At 46.1% G+C, this 19,148-nt stretch overlaps 1 protein-coding gene across 1 annotated transcript in view; it reads right to left on the bottom strand.

Annotated features, from left to right (window-relative positions):
• Nucleotides 1-2,243: 2,243 nt before the first annotated feature.
• Nucleotides 2,244-19,148, bottom strand: part of LOC140396547 (uncharacterized) — a 76,160-nt gene continuing 59,255 nt past the window's right edge. Inside the window, exon 4 of the mRNA XM_072485285.1 lies at nucleotides 2,244-6,059. Coding sequence (XP_072341386.1) covers nucleotides 2,952-6,059 — 3,108 coding nt within the window. The 3' untranslated portion in view covers nucleotides 2,244-2,951. The remainder of the gene's footprint in view (nucleotides 6,060-19,148) is intronic.

Below are 19,148 nucleotides of genomic sequence, written 5' to 3'. Positions count from 1 at the left end.
TCCTCAAAAGTCAAAGAAAGCTCTAAATCATCTGGACATGGATAGTTATGCTAGTTTTCATTATGGTTCTTGTTTCGGCATCACTGTGTCCTACCGGGAGAATACTATAGTTTAATTTTATCATGTTATCGTCACTAAACATCTTTACTTAATGTTTTCTAGCTGTTAACCAAGCTCACTTTTGGAGGTAATTATTTTCATCTTGTACCCCTGAGAGGAACAGGGAATATAGGACTTGCCAATGTCCCCTCTTCCAAGTAATCACGTTGTAGCAATTACACTCCATTGTTTACTCCTGTATTTCTTTGTTATTCTTTGACGTAATATTCCGGAGGATTTAGAAATAAAAGCAGCTCGTTATTACTGCACAAATTTGATTGTTCATTCAGGCATAACTGAGGAAGAGGCAGTAACGAAGAGGTATTGTCACTGGACTAGTAATCCAGAGACCCAGGGCAATGCTCTGGGGACCCGGGTTCGAATCCCACCACGGCAGATGACCATGAAACCATTGTCGATTGATGTGAAAAAACATCTGGTTTTCCAATGTCCTTTAGGGAAGGAAATCTGTCGTCCTTAACTGGCCTGGCCTACACGTGACTCCAGATCCACAGCAATGTGGTTGATTCTTGAATGCCCTCAGGGATGGGCAATAAATGCTGGCCCAGCCAGCGACGCCCAGATCCCATGAACGAATAAAAGATAACAGCAAAGATGAGAGCTAAGATGTGCACCTGGTAGAAAGGTAGGAGCTTGCAGGTGGTCTAATACCATGCCAGTCCTTCTTAATCATATTTCTGAGCTCAATTTTAGCGAAGATCAGGGTGGCTCTCCTTCACCCTCACTGCGACAGAGTTATGTCATTTGTTACAGCACCAGGACAGGCGTATCGTTTGGAAAGGTCGCTGTAGTGCTGAATATCTCTGCCTTCAGAGCATTCCAGGCAGAAACTGATGACATTAGCAACATTAAGTCAATTTGATGTGCACTGCTGTGTGAGGTAGGTCACAGATGTCCTCTCCAGAAAGCACAGTCAATCCATCACCTTTCCAGCGGATGCAACTAAATAAGAGGAAAGCGCTGAACATTCTACTCGTTTCCACATAACTATCATTTTTTAAAATTGTATTCTTTCATGGAATGTGGGTAGCGCTGACGAGGCCAGCATCTGTTGCCGACCCTTAACTGTCCTTGAACTGAGTGGTTTGCGCGGCCATTTCAGAGAGGCAGTTAGAGTCAGCCACACTGCTGTGGGTGTGGAGTCACATGGAGCCAAGGCTTCATTCATGAACCAGATGGATTCTTACAACAACCGTCGACAGCGCTTGTGGTCACCATCACTCAACTTCAGATGTCATTAATTGAACTTGAATTCCACCATTTGCCGTGGTGGGACTTGAACCTGCACCCAACAACCCCCCCGCCCCCCCCCCCCCCCCCACGCTCAGAAAATGGAGCTTGGGCCTCCCTCAGGTGGCATTACCACTATTTCCGCCCATGTCATTAGCAATGGTAAGCACCAGACACAATCTCCATATCATTCACAAATGTTTAAGTAGTAGGAGTAAAAATGGGGAAAAGCGTAATGGACATTTTGCAGGGAAAGAATTGCCATGGCGGAGAAATGGAGTTTTATAGAGCCTGCGGAAACAGTTGGCGAAAGTGCAGCAAAAAAAGGAAAGATGTTTATTAACAAAATTACACGCGAGATACAGTGAAGAAACTACTACATAGCACCAATCAAACCTGCTCTAGGGTGTGCGGACAACCTGCTAACTGGAAAGGATAACTAAAAGGAGCACCTCCAAAGAACACATTGAAGAAAGTAACGAAACAGCAGTCAATACTCAACTGTCTTAAAGAGGCAGTCAGTGACCAACTTCCCCTGGATGAAGAAAAATTTCCAATTGTTTGAGGAGCCTAAACAAATGGGAAACTTATCTCAGCGAGTGAGGTTATTGCACCGTCTCATACGCTTTCACTTCATGGGGACATTTTTGAAGGTGTAATGTCACCATAGTCCCAGATGACCATAGTCTGCTTTCCCCTTTGAGGGGGGAGAGCTGACTGGTGGTGATTTAACCTGAGGATTACCACACCTTAGACGAGGGGGTAAGGTTGAGAAGGCGGGCCAACTGAACTAAACCAAGCCCCACTGAAGATCCGTAGCACCAGGCACATGGCAGTTCGAAAGGTTAACTGGATGACACCATGTATAGATATCAGGAACAGGAAATAAAAGGTGTGTTTTAAAATCATTTGTAACAACTTTAATGCCTTTCACCATTAAGAAAACCAAACCAGATTTCCACTCATTGACTATAAAACGAGCAAGGTTATATGACTTGAAGTATTCAGTAAATGTTGGGCTAGCTAATAACACAAATTTAGGACAGCACAAAAAACATTTGGTCTGCAATTATTGTCTGAACTGCACTCAAGTGAGAAAAAAAATGGTCGTATAAATTTCACAAAGACATTTTTTAGCCAAGTTTCTTTAAAAAGTAAATGTCAATCACATTACTTTATACAAAAGGCAATGCATTTTCTGTAAAGTTTTCTCTCTGAGGCACTGTTTTTTTAAACTTATTTATGAGTAAGGCAATTTGCTAGCATCGTTGTTACTGTTAAGCCCTTTGAGGACTGCAATATTGCTTTGCGTCTTAATCAAGAATAAAACAAGGCTACAATCATTTTGGTTTATTCTAAGAATGTGATGAATTATAAAACATTACATGTTGTGAAAATGTGATTCATTCTACCACACAACATTGGTAGAAATATAGGTAATCATTTTGTTAGTGTGTGAACCAAATGCAGTATGCATTCTGAAAAGCAACGGCTATTTCAGTACTCAAATGGTTAACAATTCCAAAAACCAATTTCAGTTCTTCATAGAATGCAACCATTGCCTTTCCTTACATCACTCAATAAAATGCTGACGCCCTGTATCATTCCTTTTTGACAGAGTCAGTGCTTTTTTCTCCTTCACAGTATAGCCAATACAATGAAAACAGGTACAGTGCAAAACACCCCATAAAGTCATAGTGATAAACAGTAACTAGAAACACAACGAACAAAACAGAACAGCAAACTTTCCAGACTGTGTTTTTCAAAGTGATTTCGTCTGCAAATGGCTCGCTCTGTAACCACGATTCCTCACGCTTACCGCTGCCATCACAAGCCTCACTTGCCTGCTCATTCCCAAGTATTTTCTCATGACATTCCCCAGATTCTGACCCTTCTGTATAGGGATGGATATTAAGAGAGGCATTACTGTTTGGTTCCCTTATCTCATCCTCTTCAATGGGTGTACTAATCAATATGATTGGACCTAAGTGTTTGTGAAGGCTGCATGACTCAGAATTCTGTGGTAATGTCGTATTTCTACATTTGTTTTCTCTTGTATCATTTGAAGTGTGTGGGGTTGAGCTTATTTTGGTAATAGTTTTAGGCCTTACTGCATTTTGATCCATGCTGTCATCTATTTGCACTTGTTGAGTGCCATGGCACATTTCTATCGTTTCAAGACTATGGCCATTTATTGATTCAGGAAATCTATCAGCTTTTTCTCTTTCACTCTCCACAATAACCTCATTGTCTGTCCCACATTCTTGTGTATCAACTGCCTCACACTCCATGCTCGTTTCATGGTCAGCTTCCCCTTTGACTATCTGCTCAGGAGCAGACACAGCTTCCTTTATTGTTTGGGATATACCAGTAACTTTATGTAACTGGGCAAATTCCGTGGAGCTGGATTTGTCTGTCCCACTGAAGTGCTGCAAAATGTTTTTAATGCTCGTTGCTTCTTCTCCCTTAAGTTCTGCTTTTCCCACCTCTGCAGGCTCGTCAGCATCTGGCACACGGTAATTTTGTTGAAAGTCCATTTCTGAAACATTACTGCTCTGTGTAAAGTCAATATCTGTCTCATTCTCACTGCAATGTGCTTTTTCCTCTGCGAGCTCAGCAAGGTTAATAGCCAACTGCTTTGCAATCTCTGCATCTGCTTGTTTAACTTCGCCATTGTCTGTTAGTTTAGGTCCCACGGATTCAAAAATACTTTCAGGAATGCTCTCATTTGTATCAGTGATTTTACAAGAGAGTCTTCCTTCTTGATGATCAGGAAACACCTTCGTTGAATCGGTAACATCTTCCCTAACTTCTGCTGTAATTGTGGCTTCACTTTGATTCTCCACAGCCAATTGAAAATCAGTCAATCTTGGTGCAACTTCTAAAGATTGTCCATAACTACAAGGATATTTTATATCCTCTGAACTTGGTACAGATATTCTTGTACACAGACTTTCCATTGGAACGGCTTCTTCCGCTGTGTTTTTCTGAGAAGTATCTGATACATCCTCACACATTTGTGCACACACTATATTCATTTTGGGTACGACGCAATCACCAAGCTCTGAAACGCCTTTTGCAATTTGTCCATGAGTAATGTGGAGTTGTAAAGGCTGTTCGTGTTTTGACGTTAAGTGGAAAGCCGTGGAAAGTGGAAAGAACTTTGAAATTTCTTCTCCACTTGGCAAATGCGACACGTCTTTCTCTTTTTGTGATATGGATGTGGTCATTCTTCCTTCATCCCCGGTAATTTCAAACAAAGCTGCCTCTATTGCTTCCTTCACTACTGCATCCGCTAACATGCGTGATGGAGTACTAATGCATCGCTCTGCGATTGGTGCGGAGGCTACTGCACCGTCATTTTGGCCGTTCGCAATATTCTTGTTTGTTGAATGAATCTCTGGAATTTGTGCCAGAATCTTACTCGCTTCACAAGGGTCTGGGTCTGGATCTCCCGAAGATCCCTGCAGCACAGGGAATTCCATAGCCTTCGCTGCAGTCTCAATATCTGGCACATTTGTAACTTTCAGCTGTTCACTAGATGCGATTTGGAGACAAATCTCAAGCTCCTTCCCTAGATTATGATGCTTTACCTTATCTGAAGCACCGTGCATAGTAGTATATTGTGTAAATTCTATGATGCCTGCGGTGTCTGTTGCAAATCTTCTGTCATTTGAATACATACCACAAGAATTTTCTTCTTTTGACGAAACTTGGCAGATCACTTCTCTTCCAATTTCTGAATGATGACTAAATTTCTCTTTTGAACTAAGCTCGGGAGCTCGTTTAATTGCATTTTGCTCTTGAATGCTTTCTGCTCCTTCCTTAGTCGAATTAGGTTTTTCGGAAAAATCATCTCCTTGCATTAGACCTTGCAAATTCTCAGCTCTACTGTAATACTTAAGCGGTTCTTGTGTGCCACCTACTTTTGCTCTTAAACTCATTTCTAGCTTTGATGAGATTGAGCTGTGGACGGATGGCTGACGTTCTATATCAGCATTGGCGCGTACTGTAGAACCAGCGATGGACTCGGTTTCATTCTTCAATAATGTATTGCCAGTTAAATAAGCATTTTCACCGCTTCCACTTTCAGCATTAGTCGCCTCTTGCAGAGCGTCTACACAATTTTGTGTATTATTAGGGGGCTCATCACATTTATCTATAGCGCCCTGAATGATTACCAAGTTATCCTGCTCTGTGTTGCTTCCTGAGAAACTATTGCATCCTAGTTCAGGCTCAGCTGATGTATCGATTACGTGCGGTGTAACAGCTTCGCCGCTTTCCTGAGAGAGAGGAAGGCTGCCTTCATGTAGTAAATGTGCTTCATCACAAAACAAATGAAAAGACTGGGTCATTGTGTTGTCATTGCTTGCTACAACATTAGCACTATCTGCTTGTCCTGTTGCAGTTATATTTCCCTCGTGACTCTGTGTTGACAGATTAGAAGTGTTTTTGTTACTGTCTAATCGGAATTTAACCCACACAGATTCATTCTCTTGCTTTACCTCGTTCTCTGTGTAGTCATTTACGCTTGCAAATTTGTTATATTCAACATCTATATCATTCTGTTGACTAATTGGTGATTCACTGATTGCAACGGCATTCTTTTCATTTTCTTCTTTAACGTGCGAGTGCGATCCATCAATAAGTGTTAAATTAGTTTCCTGATCTCTTGAGGTGATCAATGAAATGTGCCATGGAGGATTTATCTGTAAAAATAAATTAATCAGTGACAGTGACAGTTATGCCTCGTTCAAAACTATTTTCACACATTTAATGATATTTAACACATATAAATGCCCACGGGCAGCCATTAAAATAAAAATCTGATGGAATAGATTGATCACTTAAATCAATCGCTGAGTCAAATTACTATGGATGTTTAAGCCTCCTACCAGCCCCCAAAAATAAGAGTTTTGAGAGATTTAAAACTGCAGTCACAAACAAAACATGTTCAATCCCCAACTAACAGCAGAAAACAAATGACTCTGTCATATCAGATATTAATCAAAGCCTATCCAAAGACTAATTTAAACATCCCATAACCTCTTCATCTGGGAAGAGTTACAGAAATGCAGCAAGAAAAAGTTCTCTCACAATGATATCTAACTGATATATGGCACTGGAAAAAAAAACATCAACTGGGCCATTGAATTGGAAAGAAATGCTTTGGCAACCTGAGGAAAAGTCAAAATATCTCATGAATTCCTTTGTCAATTCCTTTGTATTACACGTAATAAAAGAGGAAGAGGAAGATTTGAAACACGAGTTTACTCGATAGAACCTATTCAATGTGATTCAAAACCAAGAGGTTGAATTTAATCCCAGACCGGTTTCAGGTGGGTGGAAGTGGAGTGTCTGCTAAATGCATCTACTGGCACCAAAATGCACCTACTGGCATCAAAATGCACCTACTGGCATCAAAATGCACCTACTGGCACCAAAATGCAACTACTAGCACCAAAATGCACCTACACGCCACCCATCTTTTGCATGTTGACATGGCCAGAAATCAGCAGTGGCCAGTAGTCAGGAGAGAACTTCAGGTGGTTGGAAGTTCAGGTGGTTGAGCGGCGCGGCAGCACAGTGGTTAGCACTGTTGCTACCGACTGTGGCGACCAGGGGATTTTCACAGTAACTTCATTGCAGTGTTAATGTAAGCCTACTTGTGACAATAAAGATTATTATTATTATGAGGTCAACTAGTGGTTAACTAAGATACGGGATGATGTTTGGCATGGCCTCATGGGTGATGAGTTGGTGTGGCAATGGTGTCTGGGTCAGGAGAAGCTGCAGGGAAACTCCCCTATTTTTCTCTGACACTACACAATGAAGTTTACCTTGGGAGAGCCTCTTTGATCTGCAACCCAGCTACTAACCTGTTTCTTCTGGTGGGCAAGCCACAGTGACTATACCCACCCACAGCCCAATTAAAATGCAATCAAGTGTAATTAATGCAATGGCTTCCTTTTTTGCACAGATTCATGCAGTGCTCCAAGAAGAGGAAGGTTTGAAGCATGGGTTTGCTCCATAGAACGTGTTCAATATGATGCAAAACCAGGAGGTTGAATTTAATCCCAAATGGACTTCAGGTGTGTGGGAGTGGAGTGAGTGCGTCAGCAGGATAAAAGGCAAAATGGTTTGGCAAGGTTAAATAAACTGATTATTTTTACCTTCACACCTCTTGTAACCCACACGCGACCCACGGGTAGGACCAATTAGTCTCGCCACGAATCTTGTCGTGGACGAGCTTCCCCGCTGAGGGACAGGAACCCCATCAGCGGAGCAATGGACACCATGTATAAAAGCTCAGCTCAAGTGGGAGCCAAGCGGAGAAGTCCCAACTGGGACCTAGGTACATCGTGTAAATAGTTGTGAATATAAATAAATAACCAGTTTCTCTCCGCCTCTCGAGCGGACTCCTCTGTGGTCACAATATTGGCAATGAGGATAAAGTGGATCCCAAGCTGTCAGTCATTGTGCAACAGTACCAGTTCGACATGGCTTAAAGAACCCCAGTGGAGTCTGTAGCAAAGTTTTTGACATGTCTGAGGATTGCCCTTCTCTTTCCGAAATGCTTTGGGACAGATTGGTCTGTGGTGTAAATTATATGGTGACTCAGCGGAAGTTACTCGCTGAACCCCTGCTGGACACAAAGAAGGCCGGAGAAATCTCTCTGCCGGGAGAAGGTGCAGAGAAGGGAGTGAACGAGATACAGGGAACGGAGATCGATGGTGTGTGACGCGCCCCCTCCCGGCGAATGACACCCCCAAACAAACATGAACCACCAGAATCCCACCCTGGACAGAACACTGCCGAGGTCAGGGCTGAGGATCTAGGACCGCGTTGATTATGCAGGATCTGTTTCCTGAACCAGATGGGAAAGACCCTGGACAATGCGGGGCTTGCAGGCGAAGAAGACACGGGGAGCAGAAACAACCGGGCGAACAGTCCACCCGCCCCGCCACTCCACCAGAGGTAGGCGCCAGCCCAGATTCTGCACCCTCCTCTTCGAATAGCCAAATTGTATCGCGACACATAAAGTTGCCCCTATTAGAACAACCATTCAAGTAAACGGCCATTCCTTGGAAATGAATTGGACACAGGAGCTGCCGCCTCAGTCATTGGCAGGCAAACATTCAAGAAAATCAAGTCAGGAGTACAATGCCTGCTGGTACGAGATATTGCAGCATGATTGGCCACATAAACAGGAAAACCACTGACCATAGCAGAGACCATGATGACCCCTTTAGCAGTACGTTAGATTACCATTGATTATAGTGAAAGGACATGGCCCCAGTTTACGAGGACACAATTGGCTGCAGCGTCTCCAACTTGGTTGGCAGCGAACTTTCCAGACGGGCTCAGGAGGCCTCTACGAGATATTGGAGAAGAACCCCGGGTTTTCCCAGTCCGGATTGGGGAAAATTAAAGGAGCCATGGTGAAAATTCATGTGAACCCTGACATAAAATCTCAATATTTACGGGTTGCCCGGTTCCCAAGCGCTGCTGCCAAGATTGGGCCCAGTAAGAAGTCTTACAACACCAGGTTAAAGTCCAACATGTTTGTTTCGAATCACTAGCTTTTGGGGCGCAGCTCCTTCCTCAGGTGAATGAAGAGGTGGGTTCCACAAGCACATATATATAGACAAAGTCAATGATGCAAGACGATACTTTGAATGCGAGTCTTTGCAGGTAATTTAAGTCTGTGTAGGTCCAGGCGGAGCAAATGGAGAGAGGGATAATCACAGGTTAAAGAGGTGTGAATTGTCTCAAGCCAGGACAGTTGGTAGGATTCCGCAAGCCCAGGCCAGATGGTTGGGGGTGAATGTAATGTGGTATGAATCCAATGTCCCGGTTGAGGTTGCACTCATGTGTGCGGAACTTGGCCATAACTTTCTGCTCAGCGATTCTGCGTTGTCGCGCGTCCTGATGTCCGTTCATCCATATACGGAGGCACTCATGCGCCTCGGCCAATGTTGTCTACCTCATACACTGCAGGAAAGAATGTCCCGAAATGTGGTACATTGGTGAGACCATGCAGGCCCTGCAACAACAGATGAACGGACATCGCACGACAATCACCAGGCAGGAATGTTCCCTTCCAGTCAAGAAAATCAAGGGCAGTCAGCAGTCAAGGGCATTCAGCCTCTGCTCTTCGGGTAAGCGTTCTCCAAGGCGACACCATGTATAAAAGCTCAGTCCAACTGGGGGCTAAGCAGAGAAGTCCCGACTGGGACCTTTATACATCGTGAAAATAGTTGTGAATATAAATAAATAACCAGTTTCTCTACGCCACCCGTGTGGACTCCTCTGTGGTCACAGTAACACCTGACATGTTTCTGCTTGGTGTGTTGGGGGGGGGGGTTAAAAGTGACCTCCAAGATTAAATTTCAACAGTGGAAAGGTTTAATAGATTATTAGGTAACCAATTAGACGCAATTGTACATCATCATGTCCATTGATCAATCATTTGTATCTCAATTTAATCAAACTAAATTATCCAGCTGAGTATTAACTCATAGATCATCAAACCATTTTCTTTGTTACACATTAGAAAATCTGATTTTGTGACTTGTACAGAATCTGATGCAGGTTAAAATTACTGAATGTTTGCCGTAATTGTTATATGAAATGGTTTTTCGTGTACACTTACCCAGGTCGATATTCTACAAGAAAGGAAAAACTTGCATTAATATTGTTCTCTTAATGATCACAGGACACCCATAATGAAGTCCTTTTGAAGTCTGGTCACTGTCCAAATGTAGGGAAATGCGGCAGCTAATGTGTGTTCTGCAGGGTCTCCCGAACAGAAGTGCGATGAGACCCGTTTTGGTGAGTTCATACGAGGGATCAACACAGGGCAACAAAAATGGGAAAGCTCAACTGCTATCCATAGAATCATAGAATCCCCACAGTGCAGAAAGAAGCCATTCGGCCCGTTGAGTCTGCACCGACACTTTGAACGACCACACTACTTAGGTTCAATCCCCCCCCTGTCCTATTCCGGCAACCCTGCCCTAAGGAGCAATTTAGCATGACCAATCCACCTAACGTGCACATCTTTGGACTGCGGTGGGAAACTGGAGCACCCGGAGGAAACTCACGCAGACACGGGGAGAACGTGCAGACTCCGCACAGACTGTCACCCGAGGTCGTAATTGAACTTGGGTCCCTGGCGTTGTGAGGCAGTAGTGCTGACCACTGTGCCACTGTTACATTATGCCAAGGGGATCTTTTATATTCACCAATGAGGGTAGTGGGGACTATTGTTTAATGACTCATCTCATAGAGAGGGCATATCTAGCAATAAAGCACTCCCATAGTGCTGCCCCGGAGTGTCAGCTGTGATTAAGTGCTCAAACCCTGGAATGGTACTTGAACCAACTACATGGTGAGAATTCTGCCACTGAGCAAAGGTTAAATGATGCTTTCTTGGTCCATAAATGGATGATTAATAAACATGAAAATATTTAAAAATTTTGAACATTCACAAGAGCCAGTGATTTCAGTAAACTTAAGCTAACCTATTGTTCAGCAGCAGATATTTGAACAATGTGAAGAAAACAAAGCATAAACTTCTTGAATTATTTAGTGTGAGCTGAAAGTCACATTTAAAACAGGCAGAAATTTGCATAGCTAATATTTTATTTATAATTTCAATATGAAAAGAGGATTAAAAAGGCCATTTCGCCCAAGATGTACCATTTATTTGACAGGCTCATACTGGCGAGAACCTTTAATCAACACACTCTACTCATTTTTATTTGGAATCAAACCTTCGAAGACACTAACCGGTGAAGATGTAAAATTACCATGTTGTAGAAATTTGACTGTACTCTATGTTTCATTGAAGGGCATGCCTCTTGCTGAACAGTGCTTACCATCAAATAACAAAGTACAATTTTGTGTTTTGTATCTAAACAATCGATTGTGGTAGACAAGCGATATCCAAAGTTTGATTCCGAGGAAACTAAGACTGTTTATAGAAATTACCAAACAGCTGGGAGAGCCAATTTGAAAGGTTAATGAATATGAATTGACAGTGGAGTAGACAGTTCTGATCCTTCTTAAAGGAGAGCAATTGAGGATGGAAATACAGGGCAAAACATCATCCAGGGAGAATAATATGGGGACTGGGCAAGACTTTAATACCTCCGCTCACCAAGTAGAAGATTGATTAAAAATTTTGTTTCCTTACTTGAAAAATATGCAACCTAGCAGTTTGGGCGTTAGTTCTGACAAAACAAAAAACCCTCCAAACTCAGTGGGAAAGCTGAAATTTGGGTCAGTTGTATGCAAAATTTGTCAATTAAAGTTTACCAAGAGACAAAGCTGATCATTTCATCCAAATATCTTGGTGCTGGGATCCCAGCTATTCACAATATATATATTAATGATTTGGATGAGGGAGCTAAATGTCATATCTCCAAATTTGCAGATGACACAAAGTTGGGTGGGAGGGTGAGCTGTGAGGAGGATGCAGGGATCCTTCGCCGTGATTTGGACAGGTTGAGTGAGTGGACAAATGAATGGCAGATGCAGTGTAATTTCGATAAACGTGAGGTTATCCACTTTGGTAGCAAAAACACGACGGCAGATTATTATCCGAATGGTCATAAATTAGGAGAGGGGAATGTGCAACGAGACCTGGGTATCGTAGTACACCAGTCGCTGAAGGTAAGCATGCAGGTACAGCAAGCGGTAAAGAATGCAAATGATATGCTGGCCTTCATAGCAAGAGGATTCGAGTAAAGGAGCAGGGATGACTTGCTGCAATTATACAGGGCAATGGTGAGACCACACCTGGAGTATTGTGTGTTGTTTTGGTGTCCTTATCTGAGGAAGGATGTTTGTGCTTTGAGGGAGTGCAGAGTAGGTTTACCAGAATGATTCCTGGGATGGCAGGACTGACGGATGAAAAAGATTGAGTCGCTAGAGTTCAGAAGACTGAGATCTCATAGAAACTGATTAAATTCTAACAGGACTGGACAGGGTAGATGCAAGAAGCATGTCCCTGATAATGGAGGTGTCTGGAACCAGGGGTCGCAGTCTGAAGATACAGGGTAGACCATTTAGGACTGAGATGAGGAGAAATTTCTTCACCCAGAGAGTGGTCGGCCTGTGGCCAAAACACTTTTGGTTTTCAAGTAGCAGTTTGATATGGCAATTGGGCAAAGAGGATCAAAGCATATGAGGGAAAAGTGGAATTAGGCTCTTGAGTTGGATGATCAGCCATGATTATAATGAATGGCGGAGCAGGCCCGAAGGGCCGAATGGCCTCCTCCTGCAAGTTAACTACCGCATTGCGCCCATTGCGTCAGTTAAAATCGACATTCACGCCAGGCGTGAACCAGTTTACCATCTAACCGGCCCGCTCCCAATTGCGAGTTCTGGATCTCGCCCAAATATGGCGAGCATATCATGAACCTCAATTTGCATTAATTTCCATCTCATTCGCGAGATTGAAGTCGAATGCAATGGCGTCCCGGGAATTAATTGACTCCCCAGAGAGAAATCACACAGGCGTTATTTAGTACTGCTTTTCAAAAACGTGAAGCTGGCGCATTGGTTGCTGAGGGGAACTGAGGAGGTGAGTAGCCATTTCCATTTTCGGGCATGCAGCTCAAGGGCGTGGGGGATCCCTCGGGGGGTTCGGCTTGGTCCGGGGGGGGTGGTTGAAGCATTCCAGGTCGGGGATCACCCCTGGGCTGGGGAGGGGGTGTGTAGTGGTGGGGAGGGGGTGTGTAGTGGTGGGGAGGGGGTTTCCGTCCGTGAGGCCTACAAGTCATCTTTAAATATAGTGGAGACCCATGACAGGGGCAACTACAGCTGCTGCCTGTCTGCCCTACCAAACACTTCCAGTAGAGAGCCCTGTTATATGCTGAAGGTCACTTTAACACCCTTTGATTGTGAGCAGCCTCTAGCTTCACAACTGAAGGCTTTTGCTAATGAGGAATTGGCCTTGTTGGTTGTGAGAGCACTTCACAGGAGCAGGTTGTGTTTGCTGCTTGCTCCTGCTGGTGCCTGCAGATTCCTGGAGGCTGCTGCTGCTGTTTCCTTCCTTTTCTGTATCTGGAAAGGATAACTTTTTTCTAAGATACCTGGGCCCTGGAACACTGGGCTCAGGGGAATGTATGAGACCAGAAGGCAATACGGTTTGAAACAAGAAAACGCTGCGGGACCTGGTAGGTGAATTAGACATTCTGAATTCTCCCTCAGCGTTTCCGAACAGGCGCCGCAGTGTGGCGACTAGGGGATTTTCACGGTAACTTCACTGCAGTGTTAATGTAAGCCTACTTGTGACAATAATAAAGATAATTATTGTTATTATATTACTTAATTTAGAAATAAATGTGGCGATGTATTTTAACCTGGATACCCTCGTCAATAGCATGACAGTGGTTATTTTAAAAGGAACGGACATCCTGCATATTCTTCGGGAACAATATGCTCCCATTATATGCCAATTATTAAATCCAGGCATGCATATCCACAAATTAGGTCACAGGTTTTGCTTCACAGGACACATCAACTTCTAGTAAGAGGTGTCACCTTGCCACAGCAAGACAACGTTGTGGGAAAAGGTGACACCGTAACAGCCATTTGCCACTCCAGCAAGGGGAAGAAAACAGATAAATGGGAGTTGCCCAGTCCTGCTATCGGAGAATGCATCAACAGAATGGGATTACATCAAATTACCTCTAGTTTGTTTTGGAAAGGGATCCAGAAATGTCTGATCTCTCTGCCGACAATACAATTGCCTGTTTACGCACCTTAAATTGAGGCTGGTTTGACTTCCAATTTCATATCCCCCCCCACCCCCCACCCCCCTCCAACCACCCCCACCCCACTCAATTTACTACATTACAAATTAAGAAGGTTCAAACTAATGGCAGCATGGTGGCCCAGTGGCTAGCACCGCTGCTTCACAGCTGTAGGGACCCAGATTTAATTCCGGCCTCGGGTCGCTGTCTATGTGGCGTTTGCACGTTCTCCCCGTGTCTGCGTGGGTTTTCTCCGGGTGTTCCCGTTTCCTCCCACAGTCCAAAGATGTGCAGGTTAGGTGGATTGCTTTTGTAAGGGCCACGAAGAATCCAGCACGAGTTTTAAGGATACAAAGTAATAACATTTATTTACTATAACATAAATACATAACAGTAGCAGTAACTTCCCTTGCTACATACTCCTTCCTGCTGGTTCCTGAACTGGCCAGCTTTATTTATACTAGGAGTTTACTAGTGGTTTCTCCGCCCCCCTCATTGGAGAAGCTCATACTCCCACAGGATTGTGGGATAGTCATTAGTTCCCCGCCAATGGTAAGTAGGCAGGTTATAACATCCCTCCCCCCCAAAGTCCAAGGAATCCACCGAAGACCCTGGCGAAGGAGGGCGTCGGACTCGTTTTGGCCGCAGGCCGGACACCATTTCCACGCGGCGCTGGATCAGGCGGCGTGTAACGAGACGGAGACCGGCACTTCCGTGATGAACGGCGCAACGGTTGTACATCCACGGCCCGTGGACCCGAGGATTCCCCCTCTGATGCATCCTGTGTCTCCATCTCGGAGTCAGAGTCTGCTGCCTCCGTCATGTCAGCGTCTCTATCTCCATTCGGTCCCGTAACGACCTGCGCAGGCTTCGAGTGAGGCACCAGTGGAAGATTGTGAGGACTACCTTCCCTTGTCTCTGGTCTCTGCGGCTGTTGAAATGAGCTCCGGGGGCGGGGAATCTTTTGAGGGGATGGTCTTCTGGACCGAACGTGGTCTACATGTTTTCGCTGGAGACGACCCTGGGCTTGCACTTGGTAAGATATAGGGCCCGTTTGGCGAAAGATTACACCAGGAACCCATTGGGCACCACCAGCAAAATTCCGAACGAACACTGGGTCACCAGGCGCAAACTGCCGAATCGGCCGATGCCGAGAAAATCCCTGTCCCTGCCGTTCTTGTGTGCGGCGTACTTTTGCGCCAATGTCCGGGAAAACCATACTAAGGCGGGTGCGAAGTCTCCGGCCCATTAGGAGTTCTGCGGGAGCTACCCCAGCCACTGCATGGGGGGTGGTCCTGTACGTAAACAAAAAGCGAGCCAGTCTCGTGTCCATTGATCCGGAAGACTGCTTCTTTAGGCCTCTTTTGAATGTTTGCACTGCGCGCTCTGCCAACCCATTTGAAGCCGGGTGGTAAGGGGCAGTGCGGATATGGCGGATGCCGTTCATCTTTGTGAACCTCGCAAACTCCTCACTCGTGAATGGAGTGCCGTTATCAGTGACCAGCACCTCGGGGAGGCCATGCGTACTAAATGATAAGCGCATCTTTTCAATTGTTGCGCAGGACGTTGTCCCCTGCATCTTATGCACCTCTAGCCATTTGGACTGGGCGTCAATTAGTAGAAGGAACATGGATCCTTGAAAAGGGCCTGCGAAATCCGCATGCAAGCGCGCCCAAGGCCGCCCTGGCCATTCCCAGTGATGTAGGGGCGCGGCCGGCAGAAGCTTCTGATGCTCCTGGCAAATGGAGCAGTTTTGGCCACCTTCTCAATGTCGGTGTCGAGGCCGGGCCACCAGACATAACTCCGGGCCAACATTTTCATTTTGGTCACGCCTGGATGCCCATTGTGCAAGTCTGATAGTATCAGCTCCTGGCCTTTTTCCGGGACAATCACACGCGTCCCCCACAAGAGGATGCCGTCTTCCACGCTGAATTCTGACAGCTTGGAGGAAAATGCCCGCAACTCGCCTGGGAGCTGTCTATGCTGCCCACCACACAGGACTATGTGCCGAACCTTTGACAGGACTGGCTCCGTCTGGGTCCACTCGCGGATCTGTGATGCCGTGACAGGCAAGGTGTCCATAAAATTTAGGGTTGCAACCACATCACCGGTCGTGGGGGTCGACATGGGGCCGGTCGATAAAGGCAATCGGCTCAGTGCGTCGGCATTTGCTATCTGCGTACCTGGTTTGTGCTCCAGAGAATACTCGTGTGCAGCAAGCAACAAAGCCCAGCGCTGGATCCGTGCAGAAGCAATGGGCGGTATTTGCTTATCCTCTCTGAAAAGTCCCAGCAGGGGCTTATGATCAGTCACGATAGTGAAATGGCGGCCGTACACGTACTGGTGGAAGCGTTTCACCGCAAAAACCACTGCCAGGCCCTCCTTCTCGATCTGCGCGTAGTTGCCAGATTGGGAAGGAACTTCCCGTAATAGTTTACGAGACCGAGAAAAGAACGAAGATGCGAAGTGTCAGTCGGGGCGGGGGCATGTTGAATTGCACGCACCTTCTCTGCGACAGGGTGCAGACCCTCGCGGTCCACCCGATAACCTAGGTAGACTACTTCCTTTGCCTGAAATACGCACTTTGTGCGACGTAAACGGACTCCAGCCTCCGAAAGACGTCGAAGGACAGCCTCCAGATTTTCCAAATGTTCCTGCTCCGACGTCCCTGTAATCAAAACGTCATCTAGGTAGACAGCCACACGTGGTAAACCTCTCAAAATGCCCTCCATAACACGTTGAAAAATTGCGCAGGCAGAGGATACTCCAAAGGGCAACCGTGTATATTCATACAGGCCCGGTGTGTATTAATCGTTACATATGGTCGGGAGGCAGGGTCCAGCTCCAACTGCAGGTAGGCATGACTCATATCTAATTTTGTGAACGAGAGTCCACCTGCAGGTTTCGCGTAGAGATCCTCTATGCGAGGCATTGGCAATCGGTCGAGTCGGGAAACCGTATTCACTGTAAGTTTATAGTCGCCACACAAGCGAACTGTGGCATCTGGCTTCATTACAGGTACAAATGGTGCTGCCCAGTCAGCAAAACGGACGGGCGTGATAATACCCAAACTCTCCAAACAAGTGAGCTCCCCTTCTACCTTCTCGAGCAAGGCGTAAGGCACTGGGCGTGCCCGGAAATAGCGCGGCGTGGCTCCTGGTTCAACTTGGATACGGGCTACGGCCCTTTTTATTTTCCCCAGACCAGGCTGGAATACATCTGGGTATCGTCCTAGCACCTCAGTCAACCCTCCAGAAACTGTTTGGAGGATGTGCTGCCATTGCAACCGCAAATGGCGCAACCAGTCCCGATCCAACAGGCTGGGCCCATGGCCGCGCACCACGATAAGTGGGAAACGCCCCTCCTGGCGTCCATAGACAACAGGGGTCATTGTAGTTCCTGCAATGTCCAGTGGTTCCCCCGTGTAGGTGGCCAACCTGGCCTGTGAGTCGGTTAATGTAAGGGTCTGTATACCCTGCTTGATGCGGTCGAATGTCCTCTGGGCGATCACGGAGACCGCTGCGCCAGTATCCAACTCCATCTCAAGCGGGTGGCCATTGACCCGTACTGTCACCTTAATGGGGGCCACACGGGGAGCTGCCACACAATGCAGCTGCAGGCAGTCGTCCTCCGTCTCCACGTCCTCAGGAGTAGTCGCCGCAGGTTCATCCACATGGAAGGTACGGCCTCTGGGCTGGTCCCAGTTACGGCCCCTGGGCTGGTCCCAGTTTCGGTCAGAACAACGGCGCCTCTGGCGCCCCCAGGATTGCCGTCCGCGACGGGGTCAGCGCCTATAAGTCTGACACGGACATGGCTCCTCATCCATAGGCTCTGGAGAAGGCTCCCTTCGGGGAGGAATGTCCGAGGGCCACTGGCGTCGGTCCGGACGTTGCCTCGCCCAAGGTATCGCAGGAGTGCGGGGGAACGTTTTCGGACGGAAGGGATTCCGCCCCAAGGCATGCACTTCCATTCCCTGTAGCTCCTGTACTCCTCGCTCTGCGCTCTCTCGGGACAATACTATTTGAATGGCCTGTTGAAAAGTCAATGTTGGCTCCGCTAACAACTTTCTCTGGGTGGCCGCATTGTTAATACCGCAAACCAAACGGTCGCGTAACATTTCTGACAAGGTCTCACCATAGTCACAGTACTCCGCAATCCTGCGTAGTCTGGATAGAAAATCGGCAAGGGATTCTCCAGGGGTCCTCTCAGCGGTATTAAACCGGTAACGCTGGACTATCGTGGACGGGGTTGGGTTAAAATGTTGCCCCACTATATTCACAAGTTCATCAAACGTTTTGGTGTCCAGTGCAGCTGGGTACGTAAGGCTCCTAATCACCCCAAACGTATGCGGGCCGCAGGCGGTGAGCAATATGACCACCTGGCGCTCGTTTTCGGTGATATTGTTTGCCCGGAAATAGTAATGCATCCGTTGTGTGTACTGGTTCCAGCTTTCCAGCGCAGCATCAAAAACATCCAAACGTCCGTACAGAGGCATGGTATAATAGAAAACAACTTCCAACCTGTATACAACAAAAATCCAGGGAGGTGGCTTCAGCAGTGTAGACGGCTATTCACTTTAACCTTCGTCACCAGTTTTGTAAGGGCCACGAAGAATCCAGCACGAGTTTTAAGGATACAAAGTAATAACATGTATTTACTATAACATATATACATAACAGTAGCAGTAACTTCCCTTGCTGCACACTCCTTCCTGCCGGTTCCTGAACTGGCCAGCTTTATTTATACTTGGAGTTTACTAGTGGTTTCTCCGCCCCCCTCATTGGGGAAGCTCATACTCCCACAGGATTGTGGGATAGTCATTAGTCCCCCGCCAATGGTAAGTAGGCAGGTTATAACAATTGCCCATGCTAAATTGCCCCTTAGTTTCCAAGTGGGGTTATGGAGATAGGGTGGAGACGTGGGCTTAAGTAGGGTGCCCTTTCCAAGAGCTGGTGCAGACCCGAAGGACCAAATGGCCTCCTTCTGCACTGTAGGGATTCTATGATTCCCATTCCCATGCATTGAGTTCCA

This window comes from Scyliorhinus torazame, chromosome 19 (assembly GCF_047496885.1).
Source record: "Scyliorhinus torazame isolate Kashiwa2021f chromosome 19, sScyTor2.1, whole genome shotgun sequence".
NCBI lineage: Eukaryota > Metazoa > Chordata > Chondrichthyes > Carcharhiniformes > Scyliorhinidae > Scyliorhinus > Scyliorhinus torazame.
This window is presented reverse-complemented; position numbering and strand designations above follow the sequence as displayed.